Consider the following 18,779-nt stretch of genomic DNA (forward strand, 5'->3'; position numbering starts at 1 on the left):
CACCAGAGTGTTCTCGGCTTCAAAGCACTGGAATTTGGTCCTGGGCTGTTTTCATCCTGCCCTGACAAGGCTGGATGGGAATTTGGTGGGTTTTTTGGGATTTGTGATGTGGAAGTGCTGGTGAGTCCAGTGCAAATGCTGTGGTTCCTCCTCCAGAGCTGGGAAGCAGAAACCCACGGGCAGTGCTGGGTGGTGATGGCAGAGGGTGGTACCAGGGGTGGGAGCAGCTTCTCTCCTCAGTTCATATCCCTCATCTCTGTAGGGCAGGATCCAGCCTCATCTCCTGCAGGATCCAGTCCCTGCAGTGCCATCCTCTCTATCCCCGTTCCAGTGGGAGCACAGCCAGGGAGGGAGGGAACAGCACCCACCCAAAAGCTGGGGCAGCAAAGGGGGCCAGGCTGGGGCAGAGCACCGTGAAGTGTCAGGACAGAGGTTTCAGTGGGGAAGGAGAACATTCCACCCATCAAGATGAAGTTAATTCAAAACCCCAGGCAGGAGGCTTCAATAAGCCCAGAGGACCCTGCCAAGAGTCACACTCCCTATATCCAAGTGCACAAAAGCTGGACATGTAAGACATGAAGAAAGCACTGTCGGGGCAGGCCAGTGCCAGCCAGCAAATCTATTACAGTGGGAACATGAAATATTAATCACTGGTGCATAAAACAATAGGAAAAACCTGCCTTTTGGGGCAGCCATCCATCCTCACTCAGCAGGGAACATCAAGAGACACTAATTCCATACAGGTTCTGCTTAAATATTTGCCTCTGCCTTAATGCTCACGCAAGAAGCATTTGCTTTGAAGTTGAAAATAGACTGTAAATGTCTTTTGTGTGAGATGAAACATGATAAGACATGAAACCAGGAGGCTAAACTGTAGTTAATCACGGTGGTTTTACAAGCAACAAATCATTATTGCAGACAGTGAAGTGTATTGTTCTAAAGCACACGGCAGGAGGATGGTGGGGAGAGAGCCCCGGCCGGGCACCACCCTTCACCATGGGGGGTTTGGGGCCATGGCACGTTGGGATGCCCACAGGAGCAGCCACTGGGCCAGGTGGATGCTGGGAGGGATGGAATAATGGTCCAGGGTTGGGCTGATGCTGGCACAGGGCTGGACCAGTGCTCTCAGGTCTGCATTGATGCTGACACAGGACTGGACTGATGCTCGCGGGGCTGGACCAGTGATGGCAGGGCTGGGATGATCCTGACAGGGCTGGGATGGTGCTGGCAGGGCTGGGATGATCCTGACAGGGCTGGGATGGTGCTGGCAGGGCTGGGATGATCCTGACAGGGCTGGGATGGTGCTGGCAGGGCTGGGGTGGTGCTGGCATGAGGCTGGACCGATGTTCACAGGGCCAGGCCAGTGCTGGTCTGATGTTGGCACTGGACTGGAATGATGGTGGCACAGCCCGGAGCATCCTTCCCTGGTGGCCCCTTTCCCCAGGGTGGTGTGTTTTGGGATGGTTCACCCAGCTCCTCACTGGAGCATGGGGAGGGCAGGAGTGCTGTGGCATCCCCACAGGACCTTTAAAATCATCGAGTCCAACCATCCACCAGCACCACTAAAGCACATCCTCAAGTGCCACATCCACACATTCTTTGAACTTTTACAGGGACTCCACCACTGCCCTGGGCAGCCTGCTCTAATGCTTTACAACCCTTTCCACTAACAAATATTCCTACTATCCCATGTAAAGCTCCCCTGCCAGGTGCTGGTGCAGCACAGGGACACGCCTGCGCCAGGCTGGGACAGGTATTTCCCACCTCAAAAATGAAGCTCCTGATTAGAAGCGATGCTCACTTGGGAGCGTGAGATAAGACCCCAAAGCGAGCGTCTAAGTCTGACTGATTAACAACTAAACCCTCACTAATTGCCTTAAAAAGTCGGAGCTCAACAGCCGGGGAAGAAAAAAAAAAAAAGATTAAAATTTTCCTTGGGCTAAATATTTTTCCGGCGTGCTCAGACTCGCTCTGGATGTTTCCAGTCATTATCTCCCTAATTAACACACACCACAAACCAAAACCAAATTTCCCCACCTCGTGGCTCGGGGAGGTTCAGTGGGATCAACCAAACCTCGGGAACGGGATCAGCGAGTGCCCAGTGAGTGGCAGCTCAGAGTGGGAGCTGGGATAGGGAGAGATGAAGTTATTGTTGGTGAATGAAGTGTAATAAGCCTTTAATTTTCTCCAGCTTTTGCTGGAAATGCTCTGGGACAGGTGAGGTCACCGGGATGGAGCGGGAGAGGCGATGGAGAGTCCCCTCTCCTCCTACCAGCCCCCACACTGCTGGGAAATCATGGGGGGTGAGATTTTCTTTCTAATTGCCATCACTTTATTTTCTGTAATTAACACAAAACTTGCATTTTCACAGCCCCCAAAGAAACCCAAATAACCCCTTTTAAGCAAACTGATGCTCCAGAGCCCGTGACTGGGATGGGACCCAGCAGAGCTTGGGATGAAAACACCCATTTACCAGGACTGACTGTTCCAGAGCACCCCAAATCAGGCTGTGCTCCCTGTCCCAAGGGATATCCCAATGTATAACCCCCCAAAACGCTGCTTTGGGGTCTTGGGCTTTTGGGGCTTGGGCTTTGGGGTCACCTGGAGTGTTCACAGCCAGGTGCCTCCTCCTGCACTTGGTGTGTCACTGGGCACAGCTGGAGCAGGAAAAACTATGGATCAAAGGGTAAAATGAAATAAAATTACACAAATATCAAAGAAGGAGCCACCCCTGTGAGGCCAGGAAACAGGAGTGAGAATTCCAGGTGAAAGCAGGAGCAGGAGCAGCCGGGCACTGGCTCCAAGGAATAGCAGTAATTAGAGCTTCCGAGCGCCTCCGGGCCATTTGCTTTTCCCTTGCATAACATAATTTCTGTGGGGCTTGTCCTCTTTATGAGGAGCATTAATCTAACTGCTGGCGGGCTCTGGCTGCCGTGCCAGGGGCTGGAGCCATCCCGAGGAGGGTCAGGGGCAGGTCCCCTGCGTGGCTTGTGGATAAAAAAATGGCAAAACCCAAAAGGGAAGGTCAGCTGGAGGCTACGGGGGAGGAAATTAATGATTTTCCAAACAACCAGGGAAGTTTATGTCGGCCTGGAAACGTAATTCAATTTGCGTGTTGGAGCTGAGCTGCTCCCAGCTAAGCAAAATCCTCTCGTTAAAGGCAGAATTGTCATTAGTGTAATAATTGAATGAGGATGGAGATGGCAGAGGGAATGCCTGGGCCATGGAGGGAGGGAAGAGCAGGTTTCCGAGTGCCCTGGGCACCCACAGTGGTCTGGGGAGGGTGAAGGACCCTGTGGGTGCACGGAGTGGCTGAGGGTGCTCAGGGAGCTGGGATGGGATCTGTCCTGCAGGATTGCACCCTGAATCCTCAGCACCAGGTGCTGCCTGGAACTGTCCACTCTCAGGTCTCTAATATCCCTGCCAAAACGGGATGGGGTGGAATATTCCCTGCTGGATCATCTCCTTCGTCCTCAGCACCAGGAGCTGCCTGAAGCCCTCCAGCCTCAGGTCTTTAATATCGCTGCTAAAATCCCACCTCCAGCCAGATTTCCAGGAAAATGTCCCATCTCTACTGAAACCGTCCTGAGGGGTTTTGACTCCGGATAATTTTCCTTCTCGTTGCTGCACGGGTGGATGCACAGGATCCCTCACCAGCGTCCTCCTTCCCTCCCTGCAGCGCCTGGAGCAGGGTTAGGAAAGGCGCTGGCACCCTCCCGTGCCTGCATCCATGAACTGCAAGGCAGTGTGGAATCCCGGCTGGATCCCCCGCGGCACGAGCTGCTGGACAGAGCAGGAGTGGGAAGAACATCTGCTGCCTCATCGCTGCAGCACCTCACGGGAAACCACCCCAAAAATCCCTTCCTTCCACACACCTCTGTGCTCCAGGGCTCACCTGGAGGTCACCAGTCCAGGGCAATCCTGGAATGGTTTGGGTTGGAAGGGAACTTAAAGCCCATCCAGTCCCACCCCTGCCATGGGCAGGGACACCTTCCACTAGCCCAGGTTGCTCCAAGTCCCGTCCAACCTGGCCTTGGACACTTCCAGGGATCCAGGGGCAGCCACAGCTTCTCTGGGCAACCTGTGCCAGGGCCTCGCCACCCTCACAGGGAAGAGTTTCTCCCCAGTATTCTAAAGATCCAAGAATCAATTGGTCAAAAAGCAGCTTGAACCCTCAGACTGGAGCCTGGTGAGCAATCAGAGATCAACTCGAGATGAGGGCAGTGGAGGGGGATGTGGAGCTGGTTCTCATGTTCCAGGGAAGACTTCACCCCCTTGGAGGAGGGAACTGCAGTCTGGCAAAGCCCAGCTCAAGAATCCAGGCTCCAGGAACCTGGTTTCCAGCTCTAATGGGGTGAAGAGCCCTTTGCAAGGCAGAGAGGGATCTCCCAGACAGCTTTGTGTGGGGAAATTCTGGTGAGATGCTGCTAAAGCTCAGCTCCCTCTGCCCATATGATCCTGCCAGCCCAGGAGGAGCCAAGAACACTGTGAAATGAGCTAAAACCAGCTTCATTTGGGCAAAAGTGCTAAGAGGAGTGAAAAGGAAACATTCCCCAGTAAAGCTTTGACCCTGGGAACGCCCAGAGACCCCCAATGCATCAGCATCCCCCTTTCCCATTGCAATACCTGGGGTAACGGGAACAAACTCAGGGTAAAGCCACCACACCCCCTCAGCCTCCCCATCCCTGCAACCCCCGAGCAGAAGCACCAGGCTGCCACTCCCAGGGTGTTGAACACTCCAACACAGTGAATCAGTGCTTTATTTTCAGCATGGAGAGAGGTATGAGACCAGCAGTGAGCTCCAGGTATTTAACTGGTGTGTCAAACTTTTACTGGTGCCCTCAGAACCGTGGGATTGAGGTAAAACACACGGAGAGGAACCCCCCCAGCGTGTCCCTGAGTGCAGCTGCACCGGAACGGCGCCGGCAGCGCAGCCCCAAAACCCCCCCCCACAGGTCAGAGCTTTTGCCATCTTCAAAAATCCTTGTGCATTGATTCCAGAGGAGGATTTGGTTTCCGGGACAGGGAGGGAAGGCCACGAATCAGGTGCTGAGTTAAGGAGAGCTCAGTGTGACAGCCCTTGGGAGCACTGAGGCAGCACAGATGTGGTTCCTGAAGCCTGAGCTGTGCCAAGAGAGCCCAACCCCAGCCTCCCTCCCAACAGGGCACAGCCAGGAGGAACCTGAGTGCCACTGGAGTTTATTGCACAGTGATAAATCTGGTGTAAGGCCAAGGCAGATCCGAGGACACGGATCTAGAGCCGTCTCTACTGTGTGCAAGGTGGGCAGAGGGGGAAAACACCTGGATGCTGCCCAGTGGGATCACAAAACATCGCTGCCCCAGCACCCTGGGAGGGTTTATATAGGGCAATTCATACCATGATCCCAGCCCAGAATAGCACCAGGGATTAACTCAGACTCTGACCCCGGCTAATCCAGCGTGACTCCCTGGCAGGGCCAGCACAGCGACTCTGGATTGCATCAGTGCCTGGCTCTGCTCTGCAGAGTGTCCTGGCTCGGCTGGAGTCAGCAGCAAACCCTCCCCAGAGCTCAGCAGAGGCAGGAGCACAGGCACAGCCGCTCCTTGGATGGGCAAAACCCAAAGGACTCTGCTCCTGGCAGAGGGGAGGATACTGGGGAGCACAGACAGGGCTGGAGGGGGGAAGGGTGGGGAAAATGAAGAGCTGTGGGGTTTGCATCTCCCCAATTCCTGTGAAACACCCTCAGGTCATACAACCCTCCACCCAGCAGCACAGAGCTTCAGCAACCCCATTTTCCCCTCACCTCCCCCAGGGGCCTCCTGAGATCCCAAGACAGAACAGCCCCGAGGGGGAACTGGACCAGGAAAACCAGGAGGGAACAGTGACAGGGAAACCAGGAGGGAACAGTGACAGGGAAACCAGGAGGGAACAGTGACAGGGAAACCAGGAGGGAACAGTGACAGGGAAAACAGGAGGGAACAGTGACAGGGAAACCAGGAGGGAACAGTGACAGGGAAACCAGGAGGGAACCGTGACAGGGAAATGAGGGGTGAACCGTGACAACCAGTGGGGAACTGAGTCAGGGAAACCAGGAACTTCCTTAGGGTTCCTCTTGCCACAGTGCCCCTTGCTGGGATGGTGTGAAGGCAGGATCAGCCCAGGACAGAGTGCCAGGCGGAGCAGCTCGCTTACTTCTCCTTCAGGTCATTGTCAGCTTTACCTAAAAGAGGGGGATGAACAATCAGGGCTCGTGTTTCTGCCTCCAGAACCACCAGCCCTTTTTATAGGGGTGTTTTGCTGCACAGCATCTTACAACCATGCCAGTCCAACAAGCAGCACAGCAGCTCGTGCCCAGGGTGCTGCTCAAAATTTGGCCTCCTGAGGCCTTTTTCTGCCTTGGAGGAAGCAAACAGCACAATCAGCAATGGGAAGGTCTGCCCTTCCCACAGCCCTGCTCCCTACCCACAGGGCTGCAATATTCACAACTCCCACCCAACTTCCTTCTGGTACCTAAAGGGCCTACAAGAGGCTGCAGAGGGACTTTCCATAAGGGCATGGAGTGACAGGACATGAGGGAGTGGGTTCAAACTGACAGAGGGGAAATTTAGATTAGATATTACAAAGAAATTCTTCCCTGTGAGGGTGGGGAGGCCGTGGCACAGGTTGCCCAGAGAAGCTGTGGCTGCCCCATCCCTGGAAGTGTCCAAGGCCAGGTTGGACGGGACTTGGAGCAACCTGGGCTGGTGGGAGGTGTCTCTGCCCATGGCAGGGGGTTGGAATGAGATGAACTTTCAGCTCCCTTGCAATCCTCACCATTCCAGGATTCTATAACTTCCCTAAGAAGTGACAGCAAACCTCCCCAGCTCCACCACAGGAGCTCCCTGCCCTCACTTTGCTCCCCCAGCAGAAACCCCCCAACATTTAGCTGCCCCTCAGACCCACAGAGATCCGTGGTCACATCCAGGAGCTCCAGTCACACCCAGCTCCTCCAGGGGGAGGCCGGGGAGCCTCCAGCTGAGCAGCCTGAGATTGATTCAGGGCTCCTAAGCAGCTCCTTGGCTTATCAGCACAGCCAGAGCTGCCCTGCCGAAAGCAGTGCAGTGCACACCCTGCCCGGGCTATCAGCAGCTCCCCAAAAATCACTGCACGGGTGTGAGCAGCTTCCAAGCCACCGCTGGTACCTTTTGGGACGAACTTCAGCGAGCTGCTGAATATTCAGAAGCGGGACTGGCCCCGCTTGGGCCCATCATTGAGGAATTCGTGGCCCAGTCCGTTGCCGCACTTGCCACAAGTGACCTGGAAGAGCAAGGAGAGGGTTGGCAGCAGTCGGGCTCTCTCAGCCCGGGCTCACGGGAGACGAGCCCGCGGCTGTTCTGTCGCTGCACCGCGAGGGTTTGGGGACGGGCACCTTGAGAGCCCCCGGGCGCTCCTCCCGCTTGGCCACGCTGTCCCCGCGCAGGGTCTCGGTGAAGGCCGGCCAGGGCGAGGAGTGCTCGTACTTGGCCCGGCTGGAGAACAGCTCATGGCCACACTTGGCACACACGTAGATGCCTGGGGAGGGGGCAGGAGAGTGGTCAGTGCGGGGGACAGCGGGAGCGACACGTGAGCGCGGTGACACGGGACACCCGCGTGGGACTTTGCCCGCGTGGGTCGGTGCCAGCTGCTGCTGCCGCCGGACCCCCAGAGACCCCCCAGGGCAAGGCAGGGGCGTCCGGTTTCCCCATGGGGGTCCCCGCAGGACAGGATCCCCCCAGGGAGCCTCTGCAGGGATCGACACCACTCCCAGCCCCTATCGGGACCCCCCCTCCCCACCGGAGGGATCCCCCAGCAATAACCCCAGAACGGGGACCCCCAGCGCGGTCCGCACGAGCGGAGGATGCTCCGCTAAAGGACACCCCCATCCCCAACCCCCCTCCCAAAAACCCTCACCCCGGGGGGTTCCGCCTCCCCGAGCGACACCCCCCGCCCTCCCCGCGGGGGGATCCCCCCGACCCCATCCCCGGGGGCCGCTCACCCGGCTGGAAGTGGTCCTTGAACACCTCTCCCCCCAGGAAGGAGCAGAAGGACATGGCTGCGCCCGCTCCCCCGGCCCGTTCCGCCCGCCCGGCCGCGCCCCTTCCGCCGGGCCCCGCCCCGGGCCCGCCCCGACCCCGCGGGGGGCGCTGGGGCCGCCGGCACCGGGGGGGTCCTGGTACCGGGGGGGCTCCTCTCGCACCCCCCACCTCGGGGACCCCTGGCCCGGGCCCCGCAGCCCCCGCTGGTGCGGGGGGGGACGCGCAGGGGGAGCCCCGGGGGCGCGGGCGGGGGGCGCGGGGCGGGGCGGGGGGCGCGGGGCGGGGCGCGGAGCCGGCACACGGTGCTGCGGATGCTCCGGCCCCGCCGGAGGGAGCGGGGCGGGCGTCAGCCCCGTACCGGGCACCCGCACTGGGTACCGGGCACCCGCACCCCGCACTGAGCACCTGCACCCCGCCTTGGGTGCCCGCACCCGGCAGCGGCACCGGCTCTTCACCCCCGATACCGGCACCCGCACCGGCTCCAGCTCCGGCCCTGCTATCCCGACACCGACATCAGTCCTTGGATCCCGGCATCGGGACTGGCCGGCCTCCATCAGCGCCGGCACCGCCGCCGGCACCGTCACTGTCGCTGGCACCGGCTCTTCTTCCCCGGCACCAGGTCCCGTCCCCCTCCGGCACCGGGATTGACCCCCCTCCGTTATCCTCCCCCGGCACTGGGACCGGTCCGACTCCCCGGCATTGCTCGTCCTTCTCCATCACCGGGACCGACCGACCCTCCCCCGGGGCCCCCCGGCCCCCCCTCCTGCCGCAGGTACCGGCGCTGCGGGGCCGGGGCGGGCGGCGGGGCCGGGGCAGCCCCAGTTTCCTCAGCAGGATGGTGGGTTGGCGGTGGTCGGGACTGGGGGTCCCCTCAGGCACCCCCGAGGCTCGGGGGATGGATGCTGGCGCAGGCTCAGCGGGGACCCCCAGTCCCGCCACGCTGGGAGCACAGAGCCGGGGTGACCCGTGGGGACCCTCCCACAGGGGGATGCGGGGACTGACCGAGGTCCCTGCGGGCACTGGGGGTCCCGGAGAGGCGGAGGCAGCAGCCCGGCGTGTGGCAAGGTGAGGGCTTTGAAGGTGAACCTTGGCAGGTTCTGGAGAGGATGAGCTGCTGCAGCTCCTTTCTCCTTCCAAAAACCAGCACTACAAGTCCCTTCTTCCCTAGTTTATCCAAGGACCCTCGGATGAGTCCCCGGGCTTGGGCTCTCATGGAAATGGCACCTTCTTGGCGCAAGAGGAAAAATTTTGGCGCCCTTTGGGCACGAGCCGAGGTCTGTCCCTGCTGCCCTGCGGCCGCAGCGACGCGCTCGGACGGATCCCCATTCCCTGATGCCAACGGACGTGTCCCTGGGCCGGGAGCTCCCCCGGGGGCTGCGGGACCCCCGCGAGGGGCCGGCGCCGGCGGGGCTCCTGCCCGCTGGGTGCTGCCGCTTTGAATTAGGTCAGGCTCCATCTCGGGCCGGCTGAGCTCCCGCTCCAGCCCCAGGGATTGATGACTCGTGGCAGGAGCCCGGGCAGGGGGAGGAAGGGGCTCTGCCGCTGCCCCGTGGGGCACAGGGAGCCAGGAATGCGCCGTGCCACTGCACGGAGAGAGGGCGATGTGATGTGCTGAAAGCACCTCCGTAAGATCCACCGAGATCAGAGGAGCAGGATGTCAGGAAAAGCTCCAAATAGACTCCAGGGCCCTGCACACCTTCAGGGCGTGGATTTCCAGCCGGTGGAAGGAGCTGCAGCAGCCGCCAGGCCCTGGGTCTGGGCAGCATCGTCCATCCAATATCTGCTGCTCACCCAAATTCCCATGGAGAAGCTCTGCCGGTGCGAATGTGATGGATGTGGGAACTGGCTGGATCCTTCCCCAGGGCTGGGTGTTCCCATGAAGGATGTGAAGGTCTCAAGAACCATGAGCAGAGGATGGGAATGGCTGAGACATGGGAGTGAAGCAAAGTCTATGGAGAGGTAGAGCTGGGCTCAAGCTCTGGGACACACAGAGTGGTGGAGAGGCTTTGGGAGTGGGTCCTGGGGCTGGCTTGGTCTCAGAATCCCACTGGAGCCATTCCAGTGGTGCCAAAGCCTGCCTGGCTCCTCACTCCCCCGGCAGCATGAAATCCACTCCAGTATCCACCAGTAAAACCCCTGAGAAAGAGCAACATAAGGTGGAAGTGGGAGGCGAGGACAGAGCTGGGATCCTGCACTGCCTGAGCCATTGCCTGAAGTGACAACCCGAGGCTGCAGTGAGAGCCCAGCGCTCCTTGATCTCTGGATAACACGGAGCACTCCAGGGGCAGTGTCACAGCTGGGTTCTGTGCCGTGCTTTGTGGAGATAATTGGAGAGGGATTTCCAGCTCCTTTGTCTGGGTGAGGAAAGCCCAGCAGAGCAGTGCTACCATCACCTAATTAACCTGAGGGCTGAGGGAAGTTAATGTTTCAATTAACTCTCCCTGATTTGACAAACGGCAAACGCCAGCCAGGCAGTGCCTGCTTGGGAGCAAGTTACAGGGAGCATCCCCCCATGCCATGCTGGGCCAGCTCCTGCTCCTTGGGCACATGAAGGGAGTATTCCAGGGGTAGACACTCCGAGACACCAGCCCAAGCTGGGCCACAGCTTTTCTCTGTCAAATCCAAGCCCTGAACATGAATCAGATCTGGGAGCAAAGAGCAGAAATTTGGAGCTGGAATCCAGTGGAGACGCTGATGGTTATGGCTTTGGTGTTTCCAACTGCAGCGAGGGGGGACCCAGTCACTGGGGGTCTCGTGTCCCTGCCCTGCAGAGAAGCCCTGGACTGGGTGTCCCACGAACTGCTCCTCAATGGAACATCCAACACAGCACTGGTTCCTTCCAGGTACCACCAGGGCTGGGGGGACACCCCCGAGAGCTGTTTGCTGGAGCCTCCAAAGCCACCATCATCCTCATCACCCCACCACCCAGCTGAGCCCATCCAGGTGCCCCCAGCACTTGACAAAAGCACTTGCCAGGACCCTACTATCCAGTTTATCCTGTAAAGAGCAAAAAGATTCCCCCTATCCTGTGCAGGCACAGGCTGGGGATGAGCTCCGGGCTGGGAGGTGGGTTTGTGCTGGGACACCTCTGCACTCAGCATTTGCCCTCTGAAGCCTGAGCCAGCAGCAAATCCTCCCCCAGGGCTGTACAGCATGGACCCTCCATCTCGGGGTGCTGGTGGTCCAGCCATGGCACCCAGTGGGGTCCATCCCCAGCACCCCCCTCCCCAGAGGTGGCTGTTGCAGCAGCGTAGCCCCTGCAGTACTCACCATCCCTGCCAGAGGAGAATTCCCATACAAACCCAGGCTATTATTATCTCTGTCTTCCACCGTACTAATGGTCTCTCAGGAAACAGACTTCTTCTTTTTTTTTTTTCTCTTTTTTTTTTTTTTTTTTTAGCTTTTAAAACCCACGAGTAGGGGAGCAGTGGGAGCAGAGAGACGGGAACGGCAGAGGGGAGCTCCGAGCCCAGAGCAGGGGAGCTGGTGTCCCCCTGACCCAGCAGGGACAGGGAGCAGTGGCCAGGCAGGACCCGCCAAGGACCAGCCCCGGGGCGTTCTGGTAGGAACAGCCAAGGGTGATGGGCAGAACTGGGGATACTGGGGGTGGCTGTGGCACGGGGCCACTGGGAAACCTGCATGATGAGGGGCAAGGGGTGTCCTGGCTTCTGTGCTTGGGTGGGAGGTGAACAAGGCCCTGCAGGATCAGGGAAGGGATCCCTTGAAATCATAGAATCATGGAATGGTTTGGGTTGGAAGTGACCTTAAAGGCCATCCAGTTCAAACCCTGCCATGGGCAGAGACACTTGCCACTAGACTAACTCCCCTCTCAGGCCCAGCTCCATCACTCATTTTCTTCTGCTCTCTCCTTGTTTGGCTGCTGTGGTGCTTTGCTGGATGCCCTGGACTGCTGGTGGTGCCAGTGCTGCCACAGCCCTGCCCACAGGCTGGATGGCACCAGCCCCCCAGCCAGGGTCTCTGCCGGGTGCTGGGAGCACAGGGGCAATCACCCATGGATGATCTGGGGTTAACAAGTGGCTCCTGTAAATCAGAAGCAAAGCGAGAGCCGAGGAACGTGAGATTATATAAAGGGGGCTGGAGGCAGCTGCGGCACAGCCTGTAATTAATTCCTGGCATTGAGGAGCTTTGAAGATCCAGGGCAGCGGGTGTGAGGCAGCCCCAGGGTTCCTGGGATGGCATCCCTGCTCCTGCAGCAGGGATGCCACGAGGGGAAGAGGCTGAGTACCCCACGGACCTGCTGGGAGCTGGCTCTGCAGAGCCCAACCTGCAGGTCCATCCTCCTTCCCAGAATCACGGAGGGGGCACAGCTTGGGAATGGGTCAGCCCTTGGCTTTGGCAGGAGCACAGCAGTGAGGGATCATGGTGGCTGCTGGGGACAGGACAGGACTTTGCCACAGCCAAGGACACCCTCAAGGCTACAGAAACTTTGTCAGGGAAACTTTTGTGCCCCTCCAGTAAAACCAGAGATTCCCGACCTGCAGAGCATCCCCACACTGCACTGGGACCAGAGCTCGGACTGGCTCCATTTCGGGTTTGTGCAGTGCATGAAGAGGGAGCCAAACCACTGTTGGTTATGCCAGAAACCTTCAGAGGAGTCAGGGAGTCCTGCCTGCTGGCCTGGCATCCCTCCTTGCAGCCCCAGCATTTGCACTGGGACCAACAGAGTGTCCTGGTGCAGGAAAATCCCCCTCGCTGGGCTGCAGACCTGGCTGGTGGTTTTGGGTTCTCAAAAGCCCCGTTGCTAATTGCCTGCCTGAGGTTTATCCTCCTTAGACAAGCGGTTCCCCACACCCCATCACTGAGCTCATCTTACCACGGCGCCTCCTCCATCCCATCCCTGCCGGGAAGCCCAGGGAGAGCCACTGTGTGCCCCAAGTGCATCCCGAGATAGGCTGGAAGGCACCCAGTCCGTAGCAACGGGGTCCCCGGGGTCAGCCCGCTTCTGCTCGGGGCTCCAGGCAGTGCTGGTGGGGAAGGCAGGGCTGGGGCAGGCCCTGAGCTCTCCCGGGGCTGAGCCGACCCCTCTGTTCCCCCGCAGCGCCGTCGGCGATGCGAGCGATGGCAGACCAGGCTGCGGCGGCGGCCGACGCCTCTCCAGCCCTGGCACCGTCCCCGGGCTCACCTCGGCGTGGGGACACCGATGGACTCGCACCCCATCCTGCCGGCACCAGGGAGGACGCTGGCGGGCTCCTCCCCACCACGGACGGGGACACAAAGCGTCCCCCCTCGCCCCAGCCCGGGGGGATGCTCCTGGCCGACCTCCCGCGGGCCCCCCAGCCCCGGCTGAGCCCCGCCAAGTCCCGCACGGCTCCGTCCTCGCCCAGCATCTCCCCGTCGGAGAGCCGGGCCGCCCTGCTTCGGCTGCGCGAGGCCAGGCTGGAGGACACGCGGAGGCGGCTGTCGGAGGCCGTGCAGGAGCCCCTGAGCCGGCTCAGCCGCCTCATGGCCGAGGAGAGCAGCCCCCCGTCCCGGGCGAAGGAGCCGGGGGGCAGCCCCGGGACACCGGGGGGCCGCGGGGCCGGGGGACGCCGGGTGCGAGACTGGACCCCCTGGGAGCCCACCCTGAACTGCCGCTACGAGATCTGCTCCTACGGGGACGTGATCCAGGTGGTGGAGGTGGCACAACGGGATGTGGAGCCCCCGCTCCCACCCCCCGAGGAGCCGCCACCGGCACGTTCCGGGGGCGCAGTGCCGGGCAGAGCCCTCGCCTCCATCGCCCTCCTCGCCTACGGCTACTTGGTCCTGCCCCTGCCGCCCTACGCCGCCGGCCTCTGCGTGGGGCTGCTCTGCGGGCTGCTGCTGGGCTTCCTCGCCATCCTCCTCCTCATGCCAAAGGCTCCGCCGGCCACACGAGGATCCTGGGGCCGCCTGCGCCCCAGGCTGCTCCCGGGGGAGCCCCGGGAAACCCTCCACCTCCAGGTAGGAGGGGGGTGTCCTGCGGTGGGGGGCTGGAGGGGATCCCAGGGTTGGAGGTGCCCGTGGTGGGTACAGGCTGCTGCCCCCAGGGCACAGTGGGAAGCTCCGGCTCCCTCTCCCTTCCCCAGGGCTGGATGAACCAGCTGCACGTCTACGACCCCGAGCTTTTCCACCCCTCGCTCACGCACTCGGTGCTTGCCGTGCTGGACGGGGCCACCCTCAAGCTGTCCTACCCCAAGAGCAACATCCCGCGCAGAGCCACCTTCGAGGAGGAAATCCTCGACACCGCCTTCGTCAGCCACCGCTGCTACGACCTGACCAACGCCAAGGTGAGTCTGGCGGGGCCCAGGACTCTCCCACGGGAGACTCTGCCACTCACCCCCACCTGGCCCGGCCTCACCCCCGCTCTCGGTGCCGCAGGTCTTCCTGTGCCCCCCCAGCCTGGCCCGAAAGCGGACGTGGAACAAGAAATACCCCATCTGTGTCCTCCTCCCTGAGGAGGGCAGGAGCAGCGAGGAGCATGACATGGAGCTGCAGGGGGAAGAGGGGACAAAGAAGGTGCCACTGTCCGGGCAGGACATCCCAGGGGACTGCAGGGAGAGGTGCCTGTACCTGTTTGGGAGGACGGGGCGGGAGAAGGAGGAGTGGTACCAGCACCTCGTGCAAGCCTCCCGTGGGACACCCGGCAGCCACAGTGACACCAGGGCAGGTGAGATGTGGCCATCGTGGCCTCTGCTCTGCGCCAGGACCCATCCGGGTGGGAGATGCACATGTGCCCTTGTGGGCAGCAGTGGGCATGGGGGGATTTAAAAGCCATGTGGTTGTGGCACTTGGGGACATGGTCTGCTGGTGGTCTTGGCAGTGCTGGGGGAATGGCTGGACTTGATGATATGAGAGGGCTTTTCCAACCTCAGTGACCCTTGGATTCCATGTCCCCAGGCGTGGGACCAGCTCTGCAGAGCAGTGGCAGCAGCAGCAGTGGGAGCACCGAGGACATTTCCTCTGCTGTCCCACCCAAGGATCTGTTGGGAAGTGTGGAAGAGATTTACCTGGATTACAATACCTACATGGCCCGATTCGTGCCAGCACAGGGAGCACCCAGCCCAGACCGGAGCCCCTCTCACGGAGCTCTGGGCAGCCCCACACCCACCAAGGTGAGTGGGACAAACCTGGCACTGGGAGTGGGACTGGTGGGCCCTGCGTGGAGCCACTGCCAGGCTGTGCTTCATCCCCTCCCTCCCAGCACTGCTGTCAGAGCAGCCAAGCCCTGGGGCAGGGGAACACCTGGGCAGCAGGTCCCACTGCTCAGAGGGCCACCTCCCTGCAGGGGCCCGTGGCTCCTGTCCCCCCACAGCTCGGCGAGGACACGGGCGGGCACGGCGAGGCTGGCATGGCCTGGATGAACGCACTGGTGGGGCGCATCTTCTGGGACTTCCTCCGGGAGCAGTACTGGGCAGAGCAAGTGTCCAACAAGATCCAGAAGAAGCTGAGCAAGATCAAGGTGAGAGGCAGGAGCATCCCAGCAGCCGGGGGAGCCCCGTCCCCAAGGCCCCACGGCAGGTGCCAGGCTGCAGTGACCGTCCCCGCGGGGTTTCCCTCCATCAGCTCCCGTATTTCATGAATGAGCTGGCGCTGACAGAGCTGGACATGGGCACATCCATCCCCTTGGTCCTCAGTGCCTCCAACCCCACCGTAAATGAGCGAGGTAAGATCCCCACAGGGACCCCAGGGCTGGCTCCACTGCAGCTTCACTGAGGTGCCAGCCTGGTACCTGAAGCACAGAAGTTTTGGCGGGTGCACAAGCAGCTCTGCCCCTGTGGTGCTGACCTGGTCTCACCCTGTCCCTCTCCCTGGCAGGGCTCTGGGTGGACATGGAGGTCACCTACAGCGGCTCATTGCAGATGACACTGGAGACAAAGATGAACCTCAGCAAGCTGGGGAAGGAGAGCACTGCAGAGGAGAGCGGCCCAGCAGAGGCAGGCACGGAGGGGTAAGGAGGCTGTGCATGGCTGGCTTCATCCTCCTCCTCCTCCTGCCTGAGCGAGCCGAGGGGCTGCTGGCCCAGGGCACCCCCGTGATGCTCCCCGGGGCTCGCAGGGCCAGGCCCCGGCTGATCCTGCTGGCAGACAGCGACGCCGAGTCCTCCAGCGCCGGCTCCTCCGAGGAGGAAGATGTCGCTGCTGCAGAGCCCGTGGGAGCCCCGGGGGAGCGGGTCCCCCCGCCGGGCACCGAGGGGTAAGGGGGTGTTGAGGTCTGTGCCACGGGGGGCACGGGGAGGTGCTGGAGAAGTGCTTCACCAGCACGGGGGCATGGGGACGATGTCCCTGGGAGGGCACACAGCACATGGTGGCAGCCCTTCAGAGGGGACCCTATCCCTGTGGGATGCCCTGGCAGAGGGATGGGGGACTCCAAAACCCAGCAGGGCCCTGGGTCTCACTCTGTGCTGAGCTGGGGCTCCCCTCACTTCAGCCACGTCAGCGGCAACAGCACGAGCCGGAAGATCCTGCGCTTCGTGGATAAGATTGCCAAGTCCAAGTACTTCCAGAAGGCCACAGAAAATGAGTTCATCAAGAAGAAGATCGAAGAGGTTTCCAACACGCCGCTGCTGCTGACGGTGGAGGTGCAGGAGCTGGCAGGAACCTTGGCTGTGAACATCCCCCCGCCACCGACAGACCGAGTCTGGTACCAGCTCTCCTTCCCCCCTTCCAGCTCCCCTTGCTCCCTGTGGCTCCAAGGAGCCAGCTCCAGGGCTTTGGGATCACTTGGGGCAACAGCAGCCCGGGATTGTTCTCCCAAGGGGACTCACTGACCTCAGGCTCATTTCTCTGAGTCTGCACCCAGGCCAAGGCAGGATCTGGGGACAGTGAGCTGCCACCTCCTCCCTAAAACCCAACAGTGGGACCACCTGGGCTGTGCCACATCTTCGGGGCGTGGTGCTTTCTGCCTCTCTCCTTTCCCCCCACAGGTACAGCTTCCGAGTGCCGCCCCAGCTGGAGCTGAAGGTGCGTCCCAAGCTGGGTGAGCGGGAGGTGACGTTCCTGCACGTCACCGAGTGGATTGAGAAGAAGCTGCAGCACGAGTTTCAGGTGCCTGGGCTGCTGAAGGGCTTGGCAAACCCTGCCATCGGGGATGATCAACCTCAGTTTGGGCCAGTTGTCTCTACAAAAAGCCAGCATCTGGTCTGCACTGTCCAGCTTTGGACAGTCAAGAGAGAGAAACCAGATAAGCAGCTCCAGGGCTGGTGCTCTGAGCACGACAGTGCTTGAGGAAAAGTGATTTCCTCCCTTTTGCAGCCCTGTCACAAGCAGGGGGGACTCAGGCTGTCAGCCAGTCCCAGGCATGCACCCCACAGAAGGGCTGAATCCACCCATATGCTCTGATTTGGGGATGCTTTGGAGATTTGCCATCACAAAGGTTTGTTTTCAGCCTCTCACCTTTGAGACCTCTGGTCAAAGAGCAGAAGTATCCCCACAGATATTTAGGGCCCCCCAAAGAGCTGCCCATTTGGATGATTTCAAAGTGCTGGTCCCTGCCCTTTGCTGTGAACACCCATGAAGCCATAGGGGTGGGCAGGGCCAAGAAAAACTGTTCCTGCTTGTCCTTACCCCAGTATCCAGAGCTGGGAACCCCCTGGGGCTGCTGCTGAGGGAGTGGGAGCCCAGGACCTGTTCATAGCCCTGAGCTCTGACCTGAGCGTGGCTCCTGCCAAGCCACCTCCAGGCAGTGTCCCCAGGCAGAGGAGTGCTGTTCAAACCCACTGACTTGTTCCTCTGGGTCCCTCTTTCAGAAGATTCTGGTGATGCCAAACATGGATGATCTCATCATTCCCATCATGCGCTCCGGCCTGGATCCTTGGCCGCTCGCTGCGGGACTGCCCCGGGACCTGCCAGCCAAGGGGGACAAGAGGCTCTGAAGCACATTCCCGGGGGCAGGGACACTGCATGGAGCTCGGGGACCTCGCTGGGACACGGGGACAGCCAGGGCCTGGCTGGGCCTGGATTCATCCTCATCCTCTGCTTGTGCAGATGAGCCTCCTCCTCAAATCCTGCAAGCACATGTTCAGGGCAGAACCAGGCACAGCACAAGGAGCTTCTGCAGAGCCAGGAACTTCATGCCTGACATTCCCAGGACTCCTGGTCAAGGAGGCAGCTCTGGACCAGTGGAAGGCTGGGCTTCCCACTGTCTGGTTCCCAAAGAGGGTGCAGGCCGCCCAGACCGGTTCTGCACCAAAGGAGTTGGGATCATCACTGACTCAAACATCACAGCTCCAAGCATCCCACCCTCCCCACAGGCAGCTGGACTGCAAGGAAAGCATGGGTGGGAAGTGAGTCCAAACTCAATAAATCCATCGCTGCCCAGCCCTGCCTAGCAGCCATCTTGTTGTGCACAAATCCCCACATCTGCCGAGGATTCCGGCTGGGATCAGGGGGGATTTGAACAGGGAAAGTCCCACGGGTCAAACCTTCAGCTCAGCAAAACAGTGTCTGGGTGATGGTGTGAGAGGCAGTGAGGAGAGAGACTGTCAGGGACATTGGGCACAGGCAAGTCAGAAGGCCCAGTATTCCCAGTGGAAACTGGGGCAGAAGTGTAGGAGTGCAGGTACCTGTTCTGCTCTCCTCTGGAAGGAAGGGGAATCTTCATGGTAGTTTGGGTGAGTGAGAAAAAAATCACTGGGGAAAGGAAAGGAAGGACATAGAGGCCAGAGCAGACACTTGGCTGTCCCAGTTAGTGACTGTCCATATGGGCCAATCCCAAGGGCCACTTTTCCCATCCCTGCCTGCTGAAAACAGGCAAGACATCCCTCCAGA

General features: G+C 60.4%; 2 protein-coding genes across 2 annotated transcripts; one reads left to right on the plus strand and one right to left on the minus strand.

Annotated features, from left to right (window-relative positions):
• Positions 1–4,727: 4,727 nt before the first annotated feature.
• MSRB1 (methionine sulfoxide reductase B1) lies at positions 4,728–8,096 on the minus strand. Its single transcript, XM_032704439.1, has 4 exons — positions 7,995–8,096; positions 7,389–7,531; positions 7,162–7,276; positions 4,728–6,200 (listed from the first exon to the last, which is right to left on the minus strand). The coding sequence occupies exons 1-4, from the start codon at positions 8,047–8,049 to the stop codon at positions 6,169–6,171; spliced, it is 345 nt and encodes a 114-aa protein (XP_032560330.1). The 5' UTR covers positions 8,050–8,096; the 3' UTR covers positions 4,728–6,168.
• A 345-nt stretch (positions 8,097–8,441) lies between these two features.
• Positions 8,442–18,331, plus strand: LOC116794836 (testis-expressed protein 2-like). The gene is given in 14 exon segments (XM_032703959.1): positions 8,442–8,806; positions 11,435–11,596; positions 13,094–13,974; positions 14,100–14,300; positions 14,392–14,680; positions 14,911–15,217; positions 15,219–15,258; positions 15,260–15,472; positions 15,577–15,676; positions 15,829–15,961; positions 16,069–16,206; positions 16,441–16,653; positions 16,937–17,057; positions 17,759–18,331. Coding segments are annotated over 12 exon segments (2,751 nt in total). The 5' UTR covers positions 8,442–8,806; positions 11,435–11,596; positions 13,094–13,104; the 3' UTR covers positions 17,885–18,331.
• Positions 18,332–18,779: the final 448 nt, after the last annotated feature.

The sequence above is a fragment of the Chiroxiphia lanceolata genome, chromosome 16, assembly GCF_009829145.1.
Source record: "Chiroxiphia lanceolata isolate bChiLan1 chromosome 16, bChiLan1.pri, whole genome shotgun sequence".
NCBI lineage: Eukaryota > Metazoa > Chordata > Aves > Passeriformes > Pipridae > Chiroxiphia > Chiroxiphia lanceolata.